The sequence below is a fragment of the Oreochromis niloticus genome, linkage group LG14 (genome assembly GCF_001858045.2).
Source record: "Oreochromis niloticus isolate F11D_XX linkage group LG14, O_niloticus_UMD_NMBU, whole genome shotgun sequence".
In the NCBI taxonomy this organism is placed as follows: domain Eukaryota; kingdom Metazoa; phylum Chordata; class Actinopteri; order Cichliformes; family Cichlidae; genus Oreochromis; species Oreochromis niloticus.
The window spans coordinates 13,441,102-13,459,926 of record NC_031979.2 but is presented as its reverse complement, the minus strand read 5'-3'; the positions used below and the strand labels follow the sequence as shown (position 1 = coordinate 13,459,926).

Sequence of the window (18,825 nt, the reverse complement as noted above, 5' to 3'; positions counted from 1 at the left end):
TATGGAAATAAACAACCCAATATCACAAACGTGTGATGGAAATGCCAATCCACCATGTCCATTTCACACGTTGCCTCTGCAGAAGCTGCATTACCAGCAGGGGGTGATAATATATTTAAAGACAAAAAGCCACTAGTGATCCAAAAAAATGGTCCTTAATCACTAGAAATGATTAGGCTAGATGGCTAATATGTATTTACATGTAAATTAATAATGTCTGTTTAAATGCTTTTCTAGCTTTAAGATATCAGTGTTTTACCTTCCATGTCTGGGTTTCTTATTTAGATTCTAATGATCTTCTTCTGGTTCATAGAACATCATCAACTTTTCTTTGGGATGATTTACATTTCTTAGATGAATTGGCCTGGATGTTGTGATTATTATGTCATAAAAACCTGAGCAGCCCTCATATTTGTTGATTTACATGGATAGATTATGCTTTCACATTAAAATTAAAATGAAAAGCACTGCGCTTCTGTAGGTGATAAATACACTTGTTATATATAAAATAGTGCTGTCAGCGTTAATCTCGTTAAAATGACATTAACGCCATAACCACATTAACGCAAATAGTGCGCCCCAATGTTCCCTCTAAGCTGCGCACTTCTGGCACGGTCTCTGCGCACAGAAAATCTGTGACGGCGGTGTTTTGAGATGTGAGAGATTTGAGACGTTTAGCGCAAATCTTGTGTAGTTAGTGTGTAGTTAGTGTGTAGTGTAGTCAATAGTTTTGTTGGGTGTGTCAGAAAAATGAGGCGACTGCTGAATGTTACAGGTGTTACAGGAGTGATACATCTCCTGCTGTCAGGCCTGCAGGTATCAGGCTGTTGTTCTCCTTTATCTCATAGTGGACAGAAATTATTTTTTGGAGTGGCACAAATAATTTGTGTGGCATCAAATTTAATGCAGAACACCTGATTGTTCTGTAAATAGTTTGAAATATTTGTTTAAAAGCGCATTGGCTGCATTTAAAAAAAAAAATAGTAGCTGCAAAAAACTTTGCAGCTACCAGACGACATACTCATACTCATAATACAAGTCAGAGCTTCATATATATATATATATATATATATATATAAAGTTAAAAAGTTCGAGTCATTTTTACTTCCAGTAGTGTTAACATACTACACAGGTCAATGACTAGATTTTTTTACATTTTCATTGTGGGCTAAAGCAGTTAATTAAAAGTAGTCTAACATAAATGTAAATGCTGTAATTTGATTATTTTAATAAACCATGTAACTTGGATGGATTCGATGCTGGCGTGACCACAGTGCACACGTCTGATGTCGCTCACAGTGGTCCAGGGGATGCTCAGGGAGTTTGTGTGTTCGCTCAGACACATGAAAAATTAGAGGGAACATTGGTGCGCCCTGTGCGTGGGGCTGCATGGCGCTAACACGTTAACGAACTAACCGCGCTAACGTGTTGACGCCGTGCAGCCCCACGCATGGATTGATCCACGCTAACAGATATTTGCAGCGTTAATGCGGTTATGGCGTTAATGTCATTTTAACGAGATTAACGCTGACAGCACTAATATAAAACAACACCGTATAGACGCTACTGAAGCTAGCAGGAAAGAAAACAGCAATTCACAAACACACGTATAAAAAATACACATAAAAACACACACAAACAGGCACATACGGCACACATACAAATGCAAATATACTTACTCATAGGTAGGCTTGGAGTGGGACCAGCCGTAGAGGCTATGGACATCATAGTGTCTGACTCTTGTTCCATCGCTGAGTATCTGTTCACTGTTCATGCACAGAGTCTTATGGTTTAAGCCAAGATGTTTTGACTCCAAGGCTGCAAAATGCACACACACACACACACACACACACATAAAAACAAAAATAATAAAGATTTTTTAATGTATTCTGCTTATGTTGATATTGTTAAATACCCTAATTGTTTCTCAAGGTAAACAAATACAGTAGTCTGCCTTACGTGGCATATATGGTGGGTTTTCCAGGAGTGGATCACCAAGACACTTTCCTCCAACTGTGCCATGGACAAAACTTGCAGGCTCATTCATGTCCTTCAAAAAACATAAAGTATAAATGACGAAACTAAAAAGAAAACCAGGTAGAATGAGTGGTAAACAGAAACAAGGTGCCTTTATTGGATTTTCTATTTCAGGACACTCACAATCCAAATGCCATCAAACTTCATGGTATTCTCATAGAAATCTTTGATTTCTGTGTGCCACCAATCTGCCGTTTGGTTACGGAAAAAGTCTGGAAATGTGGTGTATGACCTATAGAGCTGGAGATGAGAAGAAAATGAAATTATGAAAACTGAAATAGCCCAGTAATGATCAATGTCTATTGATATTTATCATGTATATTATATTATATTATATTATATTGATATTTTGACTAGGTGAATATGGAAAATATTGTACCTCTACTTGGGTATCCCAGTCCAGACTTTCATCTACAGTGACATTGGGATAATCAGGCCACACCTGTAACAGTTACAAATAATATAAATATTATAATAATGATAACACAAATGATTGCTACACTATATGCAAAAACCTGTATTTTTAAAATCTGTCTTTTTCAACACAGTAAATCCTTAAGTATATATTGTTTAACTTTTTGTGAACATTCATTCCTTCTTACCTTCCCCCACACAATTTCATCACTGATGGTTTGGGGCCATTTGATGAAAACATCCGCTGCTATCCCTCTTTCAAAAGCTGGGTAGGGCTGGGTCTCATTACCTGAGATGGCGGGATCCTGGAATTGGAAATGCACAAGTCTTGTGTAATCAGTACATGACAAAGGGTAGATTTTTAGTGACATGTATCCTTTATAAAAATGGAAATTACATTACATTTGACATTATAGCCCATCATTTTTTGTTGTTGTTGTATTTACATCTTCCTTGTGGTTTCTAATGATTAAGCGTTACTTCAATGTAAAGATCTCAAAATCTCGTTACCAGAATGAAGATGAACCTCATCCCCTCGTTTCTCATGCTATCAACCAGGGCAGGCAGTCCTTGGAACTCTTTGTCCAGGACAAAGTCAAGCTGACGCTCCATGTAGTCAATGTCTGCATACTGTACATCCTGCAAAAGATGCCAGTTGAATGGTAAATGGCCTGTATTTATATAGCGCTTTGCTAGTCCCTAAGGACCCCAAAGCGCTTTACATATCCAGTCATTCACGCACACATTCACACACTGGTGATGGCAAGCTACATTGTAGCCACAGCCACCCTGGGGCGCACTGACAGAGGCGAGGCTGCCGGACACTGGCGTCCGAGCCGGGGCTCGAACCGGCAACCTTCCGATTACAAGGCGAACTCCCAACTCTTGAGCCACGATCGCCCCAGTTGTCATTTAAGTTGAAGTTTAAATGACATGTTAAACTAACATTTTGTTGCATGTTCATCTTTGTGCACAGAGTTAGTAGATACAATCACGTTTAAATTAAAGTTGTTTTTTAAAACACATTTTTTACTAAACCTCTAAACAGCTAAAGTACTTTTAAAATAAATGAAGTAGTAATAATCAATAAATAATGTTAATAACAGAGGTGTCACATCCTGGGCTGTAGTGGATAAATATGTCAAATCAGCTGCGCTAATCTTATAATGCATGCTACACATGGGATGTAGGGGACATGAGAGTTTTATTTGCTTCTGGGTCTCATTTCTTACAATGAAAATAACACTTGATCTGCTTTGGTTGATAAAATGTCTGTGGAAGATTAAGGTTGGCTCGTGTATAAAGCTAGCTAATGTGTAGCATTTTTAAGTATCTGAATTTTCTGCAATCCTTCATTCCACCTAATGATGCAGGAATCTTTTTGGTTGGTGTCAGCTTCTTGCAGGTTAGGGCTTTGTGAAAGCATATTCTGGGGATCACTTGATTACTGATGGAAAGTCTTGTGTTCTGCTCTGCGTAATGAAGAGGATTTGGTTCTGGCCTGTTTCCTCATAGGACATCTTTGGCCAAAATGTTACCCTAATATGCACTTCAGTTTTCACTGTGAGGAAATGTGTAGTACAAACTGGAAATGTCTAGAGGCTGTGAAACATACAATTGATTGAATTTCAAATAAAATTATAGGTCACATTTGATTAGGTTAAACTGGATGTACCCAATGTAATCCACAAAGTCCACGTCTCCATTTTTCTTCTCCCGAAAACCCAATTTCATGTAATTCAGTTACAGGCCACATACAATCATTATACTGCAAAAACATAGCTAGATACTGTGTTGGGTTTAGTTCTGTCTATTCCACTGAGTGTATGGCTCTGCACTGTACAACCTACAGTGGATAAGCTTTCAGGTTGCATTTGTCCAGATGAAACCAATGAAATAATTCCTTGTGTAGTTGCACTGACTGAATGAAATCAGACAAAAAGCAGATAAATATACTGCACATGTTTTATAGGCAGTATCAGCATTGTGTCCTGCAGACAGAGTTCCTTAAGTTGTTTCACTTGCTCAGAAGGAGGTGTTTGGTTGGCAGGTGAATTTTTTAATTTATCAGAGAAAGAAGTTAAGAAACTTACAACTATTGTTCACCAATATAAATAAATAGATATGGGACTGTCTTAGTTTTCAGAATATATTGTCAAATATTGTCAGAACATAATAGTTTGACTGTAGAGAAAGGGGCAATGCACTCTTTGAAGAAACAGGATCACTTGGGTCCAAAGCATTAGGCAGGTTTGTTCTATAAAAAACAAAAAAGCATCTACACCATCTTCATCTTTATTTATTTGCTAAATAAAGAAGGCAAGACTTCAATCAGCAACAGTACTGTCAAATGAACGCAGTCTAGTAATGGTCTCAGAGGACAAGTAGCAATCTCCAACCATTTCTCAAGAGAGAAAAAAGGTCAAACACTTGAGATGGACTAAATCATACTGAAATTGCACTGTGGATAATTGGAAAGAAGTTCTATTTACCAATAAATCCAAATTACAGAACCACATTGGTGTATGTAAGGGGACCAACATGAGGTAAAATGATACTATGGTGTAGCAAACCCACAGTGCTTCCAGTATTCAAGTGATGTAGGTATTTTGCCTACTGTTTAGTGTACACCTGGAGCAGATCAGTTTTTTAAATGTCTTTCTTAATTTATTCTCCTTCTTCTGCTTTTTTGTTATTATTTTGTATGTGTTTCATAATTTATTGCCTGAAGAAAATTCTACGTGTCAACCTATCTTGTTTCCTTTGGAAGGATCATACAAACATACTTTTTCTCTTTCTCACATGTTATGAAAAATAAAAAAAGTCTTGTGTTTAATATAAACAAATATAAGACTATACATGTGCGAACTTTCTCTGAATAATATTTTCTTCCACAGAACTGCATTTAGTTTGCTGGTATGGTGCTGTTGTTATGGTGATTTCAAACAAAAAAAAAAAAAGATCTTTCACCAGGAACTTACATAGGGGATACCAGCTGTCCTCATTTCTGTGTATAGCGTTTCTATTTCCTTGTCATTCGTGTAACCATAGCGACAGAGTTGGAACCCAAGGGACCAATAGGCAGGTAGAACAGGTCGTCCAATCAACTGTTCAGAAGAAAGCAAACAAGGAAGCCAAAACAGTTAAGCACAGGCAAAAGTTGTTTTGCAGGAAAACGGGACAGTGTCCATAAAGTGTTTGTTTGACTATTTGTGTCTGTGTGTGTGTGTGTATCACTGTGTGTGTGTGTGTGTGTGCATATGTGTGTTTAGATTGGCTAAATGAGAGAGCGCAATGAAGCGAAGAAGTCACAGCTGCTGCAGTCCATCAACAGCGGCCCAGGGCCAGGCACAAAACACACAAGCGCACACAGGCACAAACAAACCACAAGTCCAAGAAGACTTACTAGAGTGTACTCCTGCACCACCATCTCAGGTGTAGGACCCATGACCACGTAGAAATCCAGGATGCCTCCCAGAGTTCGGTAGGTTAAGGCTGGACTAGGCAGTAAAGTCACATCTACAAACAAAGCATAAAAGAGATTTTTGTTACTTAAAAATTTATATGTTACTTAGAAATTTATATGAAGCCTAGGTGTGTGTGTGTGTGTGTGTGTGTGTTTCCACTATATATTTTAGTGTTTAAAGCATGCATTCAAGAAAGGAGGGAGAAGATGCAAAAGAAAAAAAAACAAAACAAAACATTTTATTTTGTGTTGGTACAGTGTGTACTAGCATAAATAGCAGTGTATAGTAATGCAGACAAAAACTTTTAGTGAAGACATTTAGACGACTATATTTAGTTTAATCATCCAATAGGTTACATGCACTCTGTCACAGAAAGCATAACTATCCTCATGAGAAATGTGAGGACATATTGTGTGATGCATGTCCATTTGTGTTTCACAGGATGAATACAATATACAAAGGCAGACGTGCGCTTACTACATTATGCAAATATCTCGCTATCAAAGCAATTGTTCTCAAAACTTATAAGATGGAACTAATCATTAATTATTAAATGCTTACTTGCATATGTAATTGAGCATGATTGTGTGTACATGTGAAAGTGAATGGATGCACTTAAATCTGGTGTGTACGCATGACCTGGCAATAGTGTTTGTGTTCCGTGGGACTGTGTGTGTGCATGTGTGTGTGCTTCTCTCACCCATAGCATTGCTGTTTAGCAGCAGCACACCGTGAGCATCATCTGTATTCTCAAGGCCCATATAGAAGGGATGGACTCCATAGCAATTCATCTTGTACTGTAGGAGAGAGACAAAAAGTAAGTATCAAGTTCACAGTGTGAAATGGGTATATGCTGGTTAAGGAATTTCCCTGTGTGGTTTGTGCTAATGCTGAGTTGTGCACAACTTTGTTTTTTTTAGCACATTTCTTTTCACCTGACAGTACATTTCTAATTTTATTTATGGATATGACAGCAACCCAGCTATAATGGGCTTGCTCCCAGCACTCTCTGTATTCTGAAGTTTTCCCCAGAGTGAGTAAGAGAAACATATTCCTACAGCTATCTTCTATGTAAATTAACGTGCACATAATAAAAGTTTTAAATATAAAGTTTGCATGCTAAGTAAAGGAGCCAGTTAATATTGAGAAGACTGTAGCTTGTTTGCTACCATGCTATTCAATGCGAAGTTAGTGTTCCTTTAGTAAAAATCCAAGAGGTTCTCTTGTCTTCAGTGCTTAGATTAGAATAGAACTAGACAGACATGGCAAAGACAGACAGAAAGGTGGTGGGGGACAGGGAATCTGCCACTTTCAGATGTCACTATCCTGAGACTCATGGGCACGTTACACTCTATCAGCCTCTTGCACTTCTGGTACATAAGAAGTTGTTGAATTGTAATACAGTGTCTCTGAGGACCTGCTCTGGCTTTGTGTCACTTGTGTTTAGATGTGTGCCTCTTCTTGATAAGTGTGAGTGTGTCCTTATGGCCCTGGTGCATAGTGTGATGGCTGTGGCTTAAGAGGGAGAAAGGTCATTAGATAATTCACTAACAACAGTGTTGAAGCCTTGTGGTCTCTCTCGACTACTCTGTCATAACAAATGTGCAGACACAGATTTTCATTCTGGAAACATTTACATGGACTCTAATAGTTCAACCATGGACACTCTTCAAAATAAAGCAACATTTGGGTTAACCAGTTTTTCAGGTGCCTTACAAAACCTTTCCTTCAAATGCTCTGGATTTCTACATGCTTAATGACTGAAGATGCCCTCTCCACAGTATATTTTAGCTCTGAAATACCAAGGATTCAGCTATTATTTTTTAAGTGTTTCATTATCCATCTTGAAATTATTTGGCCTCCTCCCCATCTTTAATTTTCTTCCTCTCCAAGAAGCCCCATAACAGTTATCTGAACCCTGTGGTGTAATCTTAAAAGCTCAGCAATTACCCTTGATAATGGTGATGTGAACTATATCCTATCTGACCTTGAAATTGTAATGACAAACCTGATGACAAATGTTCATGTCAACAGAAACACAAATGTCATGAATAAGAAAAAGAGAGAACTTTATATAGTGGTTTACAAATCATCTTCACAATTTTTACAAGTCATTTAAAGATACTCACTGCAGGGATAACTTTTACATATGTCATAGCAAGCATAAAATTGGTTTCAAAGAAACAATGAAACAAACATTATGTGTGTTTATGGTATACTTACACCAGGAGGCTGGTCCTTGGAGAACATACCCCAGGTATGATAGTTTAGATTGTGCTTATAAGTTTTATGCTCTGTTTCCCCAAAACCATAAACATATTGAGATGGCAGTTTAGTTGTCACTTGGATGAACATGTCTGAGAAGGTAAAACCTGGCACAGATGAATCCCAACTAGGAGAAAAGACAGGGAATTAAACCAATGAGAGACGAGAGAAAGAAAAGAGAAGGCGTGTGGTGGTTGTGGTAAGGGGTAGTCAAAGGTAGTAGTTCACATTATGTTTAAATAAATAGGCATAAAGACCCATGGGGAACTGCAGGCATCCCTTCAACATAAATTTTAATTAGTAAAATTTCAGCTGACAGTTCCAAAAAAACATTGGAGGTTTAACTACAAAATAATGTCACCCTTGCTTTGAGATATGCTTTGAATAGACTCCAAAGCTGTGCTGCTTCATGTGAGATCATCATGAATGCTGAACAAGAGGAAACAACTTCAGGCGTTGATGGACTGAGAAACTTTCCTGAGCATATCTCATGTGACTGCATAACTGCACCAGAGGGTTTGACTCAGCATTGTTACTTTAATCTTTTAGGATAAAAGAGTTTCTAGTTGAAATAGTTGAAATGGAAATTTAAACCATTTTTGACTTTATTACTTGGTGAGACATTTTATTATTATTTAACAAAAAGTGAGAATATCGATCTATCTATAACTCTATTTATGCTTTATTTAACAAATAAATAATAAATAAAAATGTGTTGAAAACACATTTTAACACATGAAAAAAACATTTCCATTAAAGAAAAGCCTCAACATACCTAAAACTTTTGGATACTCACATTTAGAGATGGACTGATCCAATATTACGTATCGGTATCGGTCTGATACTGACCTAAATTACTGGATCGGATATCGTAGAGAAGTTAAAAAATGTAATCCGATCCATTAAATATCACAAAAGCACCTCACAAAACTTGCGACATGGCGTAACTCAGCTCATAACCTTAGCACGTTGGAGCAGTATGCGTCACGTGATAGAGCAGCTGTGGCTGCCAGACCTGTCCGTGGTCTGGTTGAGCATTTGGAGCCTCGCTACCAAACCGGCATTTCATCTCCGAGAAAGTTATCCCAGAGAGAAGTAAAGCAAGTGTGTAAGTTCATCTCTGAATGTTTGTAAAGCGTTCCCATGTTAAGCTTAACAACCGATATATAGAGCGACTGCCTCTCTCTCCCCCTCCCTCTCCTGCTGCTACTTCAATCATGAAACTGATCAATGATCAGCAGATCGGCTTTTCTGTCGCGACTCCCGTCTCTCTTGTTTGTTTATCGCCCATTTTACACTAGAAAGAGGAAACCAGCGGCTGAACAACAGCAGCACGTTTAAACTTGATAAGCTGTTGTTAGAATTTATTTAATATTACATTCTAGACCAGGATCCTTTTCTACGTAGCTGACGGCTGGTAACTGTGCAGGGGCGGATCTAGCAAAGTTTAGCCAGGGGGGCCGATAGGGCATTAACAGGGAAAAGGGTGGTACAAAGAAATACTTTTCTTTCTTATTGTCATTTAAAATTTCTAGCTTTTAATAAATAATCATCTGAATCTTACACCTAATCTTTTAATCTGATGTAAAATGTATAGAAGTCCATTACTGTATATAGTAACTATTAAGTCTAATATATACCCTAGTAAGCTATAGTACTTTTTCCTTTGGGAAGGTACCATCTCTGCCGTCTGCAATTCTGTTGAAGAAAGATGTTGAATCTATTTAATTGTTCTTGAAAAATAATTGATTTCTGTGCATTTTTTTTTACAAGTGCATTAAATTAAAGTTGATTAAGTCGATTAAGCATCACAAGGCGGAGGGTATAACAGAATAGCTTTAGTGTTTTGTTTTTTAAAACTTGAGTATGAACTTATACAAAATGCAGCAAGATATTAAAAAACTGTTTTATTGATTAAAAAATACACTATATCGGATTTGTTTCGGTATCGGCAGATATCCAAATTTATGATATCGGTATCCGACACAACAAAGTGGTATTGTGCCATCTCTACTCACATTATGGTCCCGGTGCTTTTCCTAATAATCTGGATGCCGAATGGGTGCTGGACAATAGCGACCCTGTAAAGCCTTTTGTCCTCATCAGTCTCAGGAGTTGTAGGAACCGACAACTCCACTGGCACCTCATAGCGATTATTATTTGGGTCATAGATCTGCATGTGGAGGAATTGTTATTGCATCAATTTAAGCACATCAATCATGAATCAATTATTGCCCCACTACGTGAACAAAAAAATTAAATAGGCACACACCTTGAATTGCAGCATGTCACTGCTGTGATATTTAATGTCAACACGTAGTGTGTCAATATCACGGGACTGTGGGCGACCACTGCTCCTGTACTTCGCGTTCCGAATGATATCAATTGTCATCCCCTCATTACTTTCCTTTAATGATGTGACATTGTAACCATAGTCTTCTGGATAGATGCAATTTGGGGCACCTTCAATGGAAATTGGCTATGTAGGGAAAAAAGAAAACATAATGGAGCACTATGAAATAAAGTTTCAAGACTGACAGCATCAAATCACCAAAAGGCTATATTTAAGTGGGAATTGTTAGGAAGGCAACAAATCAAATGTTCAAACTGAGATATTGTCATTGCATTTCTAATGTGCTAACTTTGAATTTGATGCCAGCAACAGGTTTCAAAGAAGCTGGGTAAGTGTAAGTGTTTGGGCACTGACGATGCTCATTTACTGTAGTTTTGAAAGCAAAATGTTTATCCAAATGTGCTTGATTTGGATTTCTGCTGGTCTGCATAGTAGTATTTTTCATATAATGAAAGCATTTGCACTTTTCATCATTTACCTTTAACACAGAATTCCAACTATTTGGCAGAAAAATAAAATGATATGTGTATGTTAGCCTACGACATGAGAAATTCAGTAGGCTACTTACATCCCAGATACAGCCTCTGGCCTCGCACTTAGCCTGATCCACATTGTCCTCTGGATGACAGTTAATACGTAGTACTTCCCACTCCACCACATAGGTCTCCCCCAAGATCAAGTCAAGCTTCTGCAGGGTCAGCACCTGTGGATTGGATGAAAATTATGGAAGGAAAGTGTTTGTGCAGCGATTACAGAAGCCATTGAGAACAAAGCCCAGATCTGCCTGGTGATGTGACTGTGTCATGTTTATGGCACATCAGGATGTGGACAGCATCACCGCTGCTAGCACTGCTAAGGTTAGCCAAACTAATCTGACACTGTGTTTGTCTAATTTTTTTACTCTTCTTTACATCAGTAACAAGTTAGTCACCAAGACCATCCCTAGCATACAGTAAGCATGAAATGTTTAAAAATGTAATCAAATAAAACACACTTTAGGTTCCAGGGTGACTTGTTTAATATAGACTTATATTTTAGTGTATATGAAACTAATGATCTTTAGCAGCTGTGAGCTATGTTCATTGGTCAGACTAGGCAAACGGAGACTGATGAACATGACAAACCAGAATTTAGGTTTAACAGCACAATTACCTTTAACCCGCAGGAAATTATTACAACTCAGTGTCTTGTGATAAATGTAAGGTTGTGCCCGTGGCCAAGGAGACCTCAAGGATTTGCACAAACACCGCCACAGCCACATATACTTGATAGTGTATGTACATGCAGTTACTTACACACACACACACACACACACACATACACACACAACAAATCTAAAAAGTACTGCTTAAAGAGTCTCTCGACACTTTACAGACTCTTGCCTTTTGCTCCTAACCCTGGGCACTTACTGTAGAATCATTGCTCTTAGTTGTTCATTTTCACTCTTTTTCCTCTTTCTCATAATGACGTGCCCCCACACACTCTCACAGATGGTTTTTTTTTTTATGATTTTCACCCGATGTAAATTGTTATCATTTGTTACACTTAGAGGGTAACCTTGAAGTGAACAATAATGGTTTCGTTCCTGGTCAAACTGAAACAAATGACAGAGGTATGGCTGCTGTAGAACTCATCCATTCTGCATCAGTCCTGCAATACTAGAGTCTGTGCTATATTATTATTATATTGATTCATTGATTAATAAACCTACTGTACACACAATAAATTTCATTTACTTCTGTAACTTCCTCCTAATGTTTCCTTGTTTCCATTAACTAGTCACTAAATATATCTGTCATATATGTTGCTTGATTATTTATGTATTTATTTTTTTTACTGAAAAAATGGCTTCTGCTGCTGCAGATCACCTATAGTCTGACAAAATCTACATTCACGTGTGTCATAAACAAAGAGTGTGTGACAAACACAAACAAGAAAAAAAACAATAAAGGTTGCTTCTTTTTTTGCATAATTATGTCTGTAAACATGCTTGTATTTACCTTCTTGGCTCCATTGTAGTCTATGTTGTTGTTATCTAATATTGTCGTAGTGTTTGTAGCATTAACATGAGTCACAGAGACGGATGCGGGAACAGTAGGTACCCCAAGGATAATAATGTTGTCAAACTTAAGGTTGTTTGGGTCACTGTAACCATTGTTGGTCACCTGCATCGTCAGTGTTCCCTACAAGACAGCAGACTATGAGTATAACACAATCACATAATTTGACCTTCTAAAAATTCTCCCAGATTTGCAAATTGAAACACACAATAAGTTTTTTTTCTTTTTTACCTCTGTAAATAGATAAGTTTTTGTGCCATCCACCCCAGAGTAACGTTAAAGTAATGTATACATTAATCATACAATTTAGTTCTCAGTGCAGTTTAAAGCATGAAAATGTTTGATCCAGCAACACTTTAGCATCCCAACACTGGTAAACCATGAGTGGTAAAGTGGAATGAAAAAGTCAAAAATTCTTGGGTGGTTTTGAACTTTGGACTTAAGCTCAGATTGAAAGAAATATGTTGGCTCACTTTGAAAAAAAAAGGATGTATGAACTCGTGAGGGAAAGTTACCTGGGTAACAGTGAACTTGTAGTGGATGTAGTTGCTATTCTCAACTGTGTCTGTAAAGAGAAGGCCAGGGAGAGCTTTATCTTTGTCACAGCACTTGAACACAAATGATGCACAGTTACACAGCAAACTGTAACAGCTTCAGCTTGTTAACATGTGTGAGCTAACTGAAAGTGATTTAAGAGTCACACTGGCTAATATCCTTTTTTTGTACTCAACAAGATAAGAACTTTCATTTGATGAAAAATTTGTATCCAGAATCCAATCAGTGGTAATAGCATTACACAACATACTAGCAAACAGACAAAAAAAAGAAAGGAGACAATACCTCGGGAATCACCGTCATCCCAAAATAGCTCTCCAGCTGCGCTGTCGTAGTCATCAAGAGCAATGATCAAACCCATGGGATTACGCCGACTAGTTAAATATACATAAACACACATAAAATTACAAACAGCGTTCACATGAATAAAACAAATGCACTAAATGTAAGAATACATGTGTGTGTGTGTGTGTGTGTGTGTGTGCACCTGTATGTTGTGGTGACATTAGGCTTCTGTGTTGGGAGGATTGCTCCACCCCTGATGTGTAATCCAAGCTTCTCTCCTGGTAGATACATTTCAACATGCCTTTTGCGGTCTGCCACTTGTTCCATCTGATCAGAAAGATAGCAGAATAAAATATTAATTTAACTGAATTCCCTCTTGTGGGCAAAAGAATCTATGTGATGCAGACTTTTTTTCTTTTTTCTTTAAAAAACGTCTTTTCGAAGTGATACATACGTATGTATTTTTAATAGCTTTTTACTTCATCATATTTAATCAGAGTGCACCGATCTTTTAAATCAGTTAGTCATCATCAATAATTGTTAATCAAACTCTAGTCTCATATTATAAGCAGAAGCAGTCGCACCTCACAAATCAGTACGTAAACACATGCAACAATTATGAAGTGTCCACCTTAAAACAAACTGTAATTTGTAAAGGAAATCTGATTTGAAAACGAACTATTTCAGTCTGTTTTGTGAAACTGGATCAAATGCACATAAATCTCATTTTAAATAACACTGGGCCTTTTTTGAGGGTGTTCCCCTGACTGACACATCTGGTCAACGGGCTTCATGAAATCTGGATGTTAAAGTGGCTTTCAAAATATTATAATGATAAACTTCAAATTTCTCTCTGTCTCTCTCTCTGTTTTAAATGTGTCCCTCCATTCATCTCTGGTCCAGTTAGAGCTCAGCTGTTTGATCCCCTGAGGACTAAATCCTCAGAGCAGCCTAAAACAATTTAACAAAAAAAAATCCCAATCTCTTCCTTTTCTCCTTTTTACTTACTTCCTTCACCGTGTCCTGTTTTCTCTCTTGTGATGCTCTAATTCTTTTTTTATCCTGTTTCCTCCATTCCCACTGAGCTCTGGGGTTCGGGTGTGTTCGGGCGTGCATGTGTGTGCATGAATGTCTGTTTCTGTGTGTGCGTGTGTGTCATTTTATGGAGTACAATATGGGCGTGTGTGTGGGCTAGAGTTAGTGGAGCATCTATAAGCAATTTCAGATCTTATCTCCCCCTCATTGTCTGCCTTAAGGAGGTCTTCACTAGCCCTCTCTTCTCTTCCTCCTCTTAGTCTTGCAATCCTCTTCTTTTCTGCATACTGTAATTTTCATTTCTCTTGCTTCTTTCTCATCCTCTCTTTTGTTTATGCTTTTCTCTGTCTCTGTGTAATTGCGCTGCCCATCCTTTCCCCTTCCTTTTCATTCAACTCCCATCCCATCTGTTTTCTTCTCATCCCAGTGTTTCTCCAGTATTTCTTTGCTCTGTAACTTGTTTTTCATGGTCATTTTCACTACATCATTACTCCCCCACCCTTCTATCCTCCTACCCAGATAATCACAGGGGACCAACCAGGACAAGGGGCCGGCAGCAAGACAGCCAATCTAATCGTTCATCTGATCAGTGGGCGCTTTACATCGCCACTGTGACGGCTAAATAAGGTCCCAAAGGAACTTAACACCTCTTTTATCTCTCTGTCAGGGAGATAGTCTCTCTCTTCTCTTCCTTGTCCCCTCTCTCGCTCTTTGTCCTCATTCCTACTCTGTCTTATCGCTTTAGTCTCTCAGTCTCAAACAAAGAACTTGAGGCATCAACTTTCATGTGACAGGTTGTGTTTTACATGTTTTTGTGACAAATGTAACATGATAGTGATAAGCCCCCCCCCCCATCTGATTTATTTTGTTTGTTTAAAACTATTATGATTAAAAGGCTTATTATGTTAACTCAGCTCAATGAGATTTTTAAGGAAGCAGTTTTTGATTTAGAGTGTATTATATTGAAGATATTTTATTATTTTGCTTCCCTAAATGGGATTTAAAAACTGCCTATAGTGTGATGTCTGAAGTTAAAACCCAGCTTTCCTGCATTGTGGGTTATACACAGTTTTATGACCATCAAACCATAAAAAGAGTGCAATTTATGAATGTGCACTTAACTTGGACAACCTCCAGTGTGCCTCTGTTAGTTACCTTTGCTATTACGTAAAGTGAACATTTCAGCAAGAATTTAAAGAATTGTGGTTTCTGCAAGTGTGTAAATTAATGTATACAACTCCATTAAAGGCAGTAGTTGTGCTACTTTACAAATACAGTTACAGACCCATACATCTAACGGATAGTTGTGCTACTTCAGAGGAAACACTTCCAATGAGGAGAAAATATCCTTACCGTCTCGTAGTCGTACCACCGAGCATCAGGTAGATATGCCGACACCTTATCCACACCCTACAAAAAACAAGAACACAACACTTACATGACTATCTATTTGCACATATATCCAGATAAAGTGCATCGAAGAAAGTGAGGATAGCTCTTTCTGCTATAAATAACTGCAACTTAATTGTAAAAATGAAGATGAAATGTCCCCACCAAGGAAACATATTCTAAAATTGCCTATCATCCAATACAAAGTTTCCACACAGGCCTTGTGACATTTCAGTCTACAATACTATGATGTAGAAGACGACGGGAAAGGCGGCATCAAGCAACAACTGATAGGTGACAGCCTTTGATGGCTTAAGGTGGTGGACAGACAGGGGCAATCAATAGACGAGCACCAAGCCTTTGATAGCATTGTCACTTCCCTGTTCTTTGTGACAGTGCAGAACAGAGGGGGGAGAGAGAGAGAGAGAGAGAGACATACACAGGGGGCACAGCTAAAGAAAGCGCAAACTACAGGTCCTTCTCAAAAAAATTCTATATTGTGAAATACAGTGTGACAACTGCGCAGGCCAAGGCCTGTCACAGGCACTGATGGCAAAAGCATCTCCTTTCCAATTACTCTCTCACCTCCTCTCTCTCTCTGTCTCTCTCACGCTGTCCTTTTTGTGGACTGTTAAGGTCTGTCATTAGGAACATGAAATAGGGGATTCAGGAGGACAAGAAACATAAGAAGAATAGTGGTGAGGCATATCTAAACAATGACAAATAACACCAAATTATTAAATTTGAGAAATAAAAGAAAAAAAACAGGACATGGTAAAAGAAGAAAGACTAAAATATGATCAAATATATAAAAATAATGGCCTGCTAACCAAATCAAATGACTTAACACCCCCTTAAGGGCCACAGATTCACACTTTGACGTAAATCACCAGTCACAACTGCTGCACAGCCTGTGGGATGACAGCCTGGGGAAATGGATGCTCCCCCTATACCTCGTTTTCTGGTGTCTGATTTGCTCGCGGCTCCTATCACTCACACCACTGACTAATGGGAAGGGACTGCAGGACTTAGCATGGCTGCTAACTGCGTTTGATAGGGAAACAGCACGAAGCCTGTGTCCTTATTTGGAGCACTGAATCTCAGTTAGCTATAAGGTAAGATTTGATCAGGTGAGCCAAAGATTCATACTGGCAGAATGATCAGATGGCAGCTGAATTAAATGAGAGCGGCAGAGAGAGAGAGAAAGAGCGGGAGAGTATGAGACACAGAGTGAAAGAGAAGTGGGATGAAATGAAATGGGATCACAAGGGTGAGTAGACAGCAGCTGATTAAGAGAATGCAGATGAGACGAGGGAGCCAACGTTTGATGAAAGGATGAGCTGAAAAGAAAAAGGGAGAAATGGGCATGAGAGTAGAAGTATGGATGAAGACCAGAGGGGATGACAGAGATAGAGTGCAGGAGATCTCTTCAGTTTATCACAGAGATCAAGGTTAAAGCATTGATTGATCTGCATGATGGAGAAAGCATCATTAGAGAAAGGGATAGGCAGGTAGACAAAGGAATAAATAAAGAACAGATAGAGTATAGTAGAGAATAGTTAAAAAGGTGAGTGTAGAATATCAAGGGCTATTAAAGATCATCCTTTGACCATTGATGATATCTCTTTATATTGTCCTTCAGAGCATGACACAGTCGTCACAGTGAGCATACTCTTGCCACCTGAATCCTTTTGAAATTGTATAAAGAGGACAAAAACACTTCGACTACACTGCAATATAACCCTTCTTAAGCAGATTAATCACATGAAAACAATTTTCATGGTGAAAGATAATTTACTGTTTTTGTCTAAACAGACAGAAACAGGGGCATCCGTTAGGGCGCTGTGCTGTGTACCTGAACATTATTTGCATGGCATTGTTTTCCAAAATGGTGAAATGAGAATTTAGACCCTTTTGTTAAGTAAAAGTCATAACCTTACATATATGATAGTACAAAAGTTTTAACGTATGTATGCATAAATAACTATGCAGATTGGTCAGGATCAAACACTATATTGCCAAATGTTTTCACTTACACATCCAAATGACTGAATTCAGGTGCTCCAATCCCCTCCATGATCACAAGTGGCCACCTATGCATGCTGACTGATTCTACAAACATTTGTGAAAGGATGTTTTGCTCTCAGAAGCTCAGTAAATTCCAGCATACTGTGAAAGGATGCCACCTGTACAGCAAGTCCTGAAATTTCACTCACTATGAAATATTACACAGTCAACTGTTAATGGTATTAAAACAAAGTGGAACCAAATGGGAACTACAACAATTCAACCACAAAGCGGTAGGCCATGTAAAATCACAGATGCTGAGGTGCACAGTGTGCAGAGGTCGCCAGCTTTCTGTAGAGTAAATCGCTACCGACCTCTAGACTTCATGTGGCAATCAGATTATCTAAAGAACAGTTTGTAGAGAGCTTCATGGAATGGATTTCCATGGCTGAGCAGCTACAGCCAAGCCTTATATCACCAAGCACCATGCAACATATCAGATGCGGTGGTGTAATGCATGCTGCCACTGGAGTAGGGAGCATTGAGAAGTGTTCTCTGGAGTGACGAATGACTTCTGAGTCTGGATTTGGTGGTTGTCAGAGAACAATACTTGTCTAACTGCGTTGTGCCAACATGACTGCTCACCATTGCACAAAGCAAGGTCCATAAAGACATAGATGAGCAAGTTTGGTGTTGAAGATCTTGACTGGTCTCCACAGAGTCCTGACCTCAACCTAATAGAACACCTTTGGGAGAAAGAATGTTAAGCTCTCAAACCTTGTGGAAAGCCCTCACAGAAGAGTTGAAGCTGTTATAGCTGCAAAGGGTGGGCCGACATCATATTAAACCCTATGGATTAAGATGGGACGTCACTCAAATTCATATACATGTGAAGCCAGATAAGCAAATACGTTTGGAGATAGAGTGTACACTTAAACGCATGACCTCTATACGTCAG

The 18,825-nt window shown here is 38.5% G+C and overlaps 1 protein-coding gene across 1 annotated transcript in view; it reads right to left on the bottom strand.

Moving 5' to 3' along the window:
* Nucleotides 1-18,825, bottom strand: part of si (sucrase-isomaltase) — a 55,051-nt gene that overhangs the window by 14,281 nt on the left and 21,945 nt on the right. The window contains exons 20-37 of the mRNA XM_003441717.4: nucleotides 15,825-15,881; nucleotides 13,639-13,763; nucleotides 13,437-13,525; nucleotides 13,112-13,161; nucleotides 12,537-12,719; nucleotides 11,105-11,239; nucleotides 10,456-10,662; nucleotides 10,202-10,356; nucleotides 8,142-8,310; nucleotides 6,619-6,715; nucleotides 5,858-5,970; nucleotides 5,433-5,558; nucleotides 2,962-3,090; nucleotides 2,640-2,756; nucleotides 2,417-2,479; nucleotides 2,161-2,277; nucleotides 1,960-2,050; nucleotides 1,680-1,818 (exon numbers count right to left, since the gene is read on the bottom strand). Coding sequence (XP_003441765.1) covers nucleotides 1,680-1,818; nucleotides 1,960-2,050; nucleotides 2,161-2,277; nucleotides 2,417-2,479; nucleotides 2,640-2,756; nucleotides 2,962-3,090; nucleotides 5,433-5,558; nucleotides 5,858-5,970; nucleotides 6,619-6,715; nucleotides 8,142-8,310; nucleotides 10,202-10,356; nucleotides 10,456-10,662; nucleotides 11,105-11,239; nucleotides 12,537-12,719; nucleotides 13,112-13,161; nucleotides 13,437-13,525; nucleotides 13,639-13,763; nucleotides 15,825-15,881 — 2,162 coding nt within the window. The remainder of the gene's footprint in view (nucleotides 1-1,679; nucleotides 1,819-1,959; nucleotides 2,051-2,160; nucleotides 2,278-2,416; nucleotides 2,480-2,639; nucleotides 2,757-2,961; nucleotides 3,091-5,432; nucleotides 5,559-5,857; nucleotides 5,971-6,618; nucleotides 6,716-8,141; nucleotides 8,311-10,201; nucleotides 10,357-10,455; nucleotides 10,663-11,104; nucleotides 11,240-12,536; nucleotides 12,720-13,111; nucleotides 13,162-13,436; nucleotides 13,526-13,638; nucleotides 13,764-15,824; nucleotides 15,882-18,825) is intronic.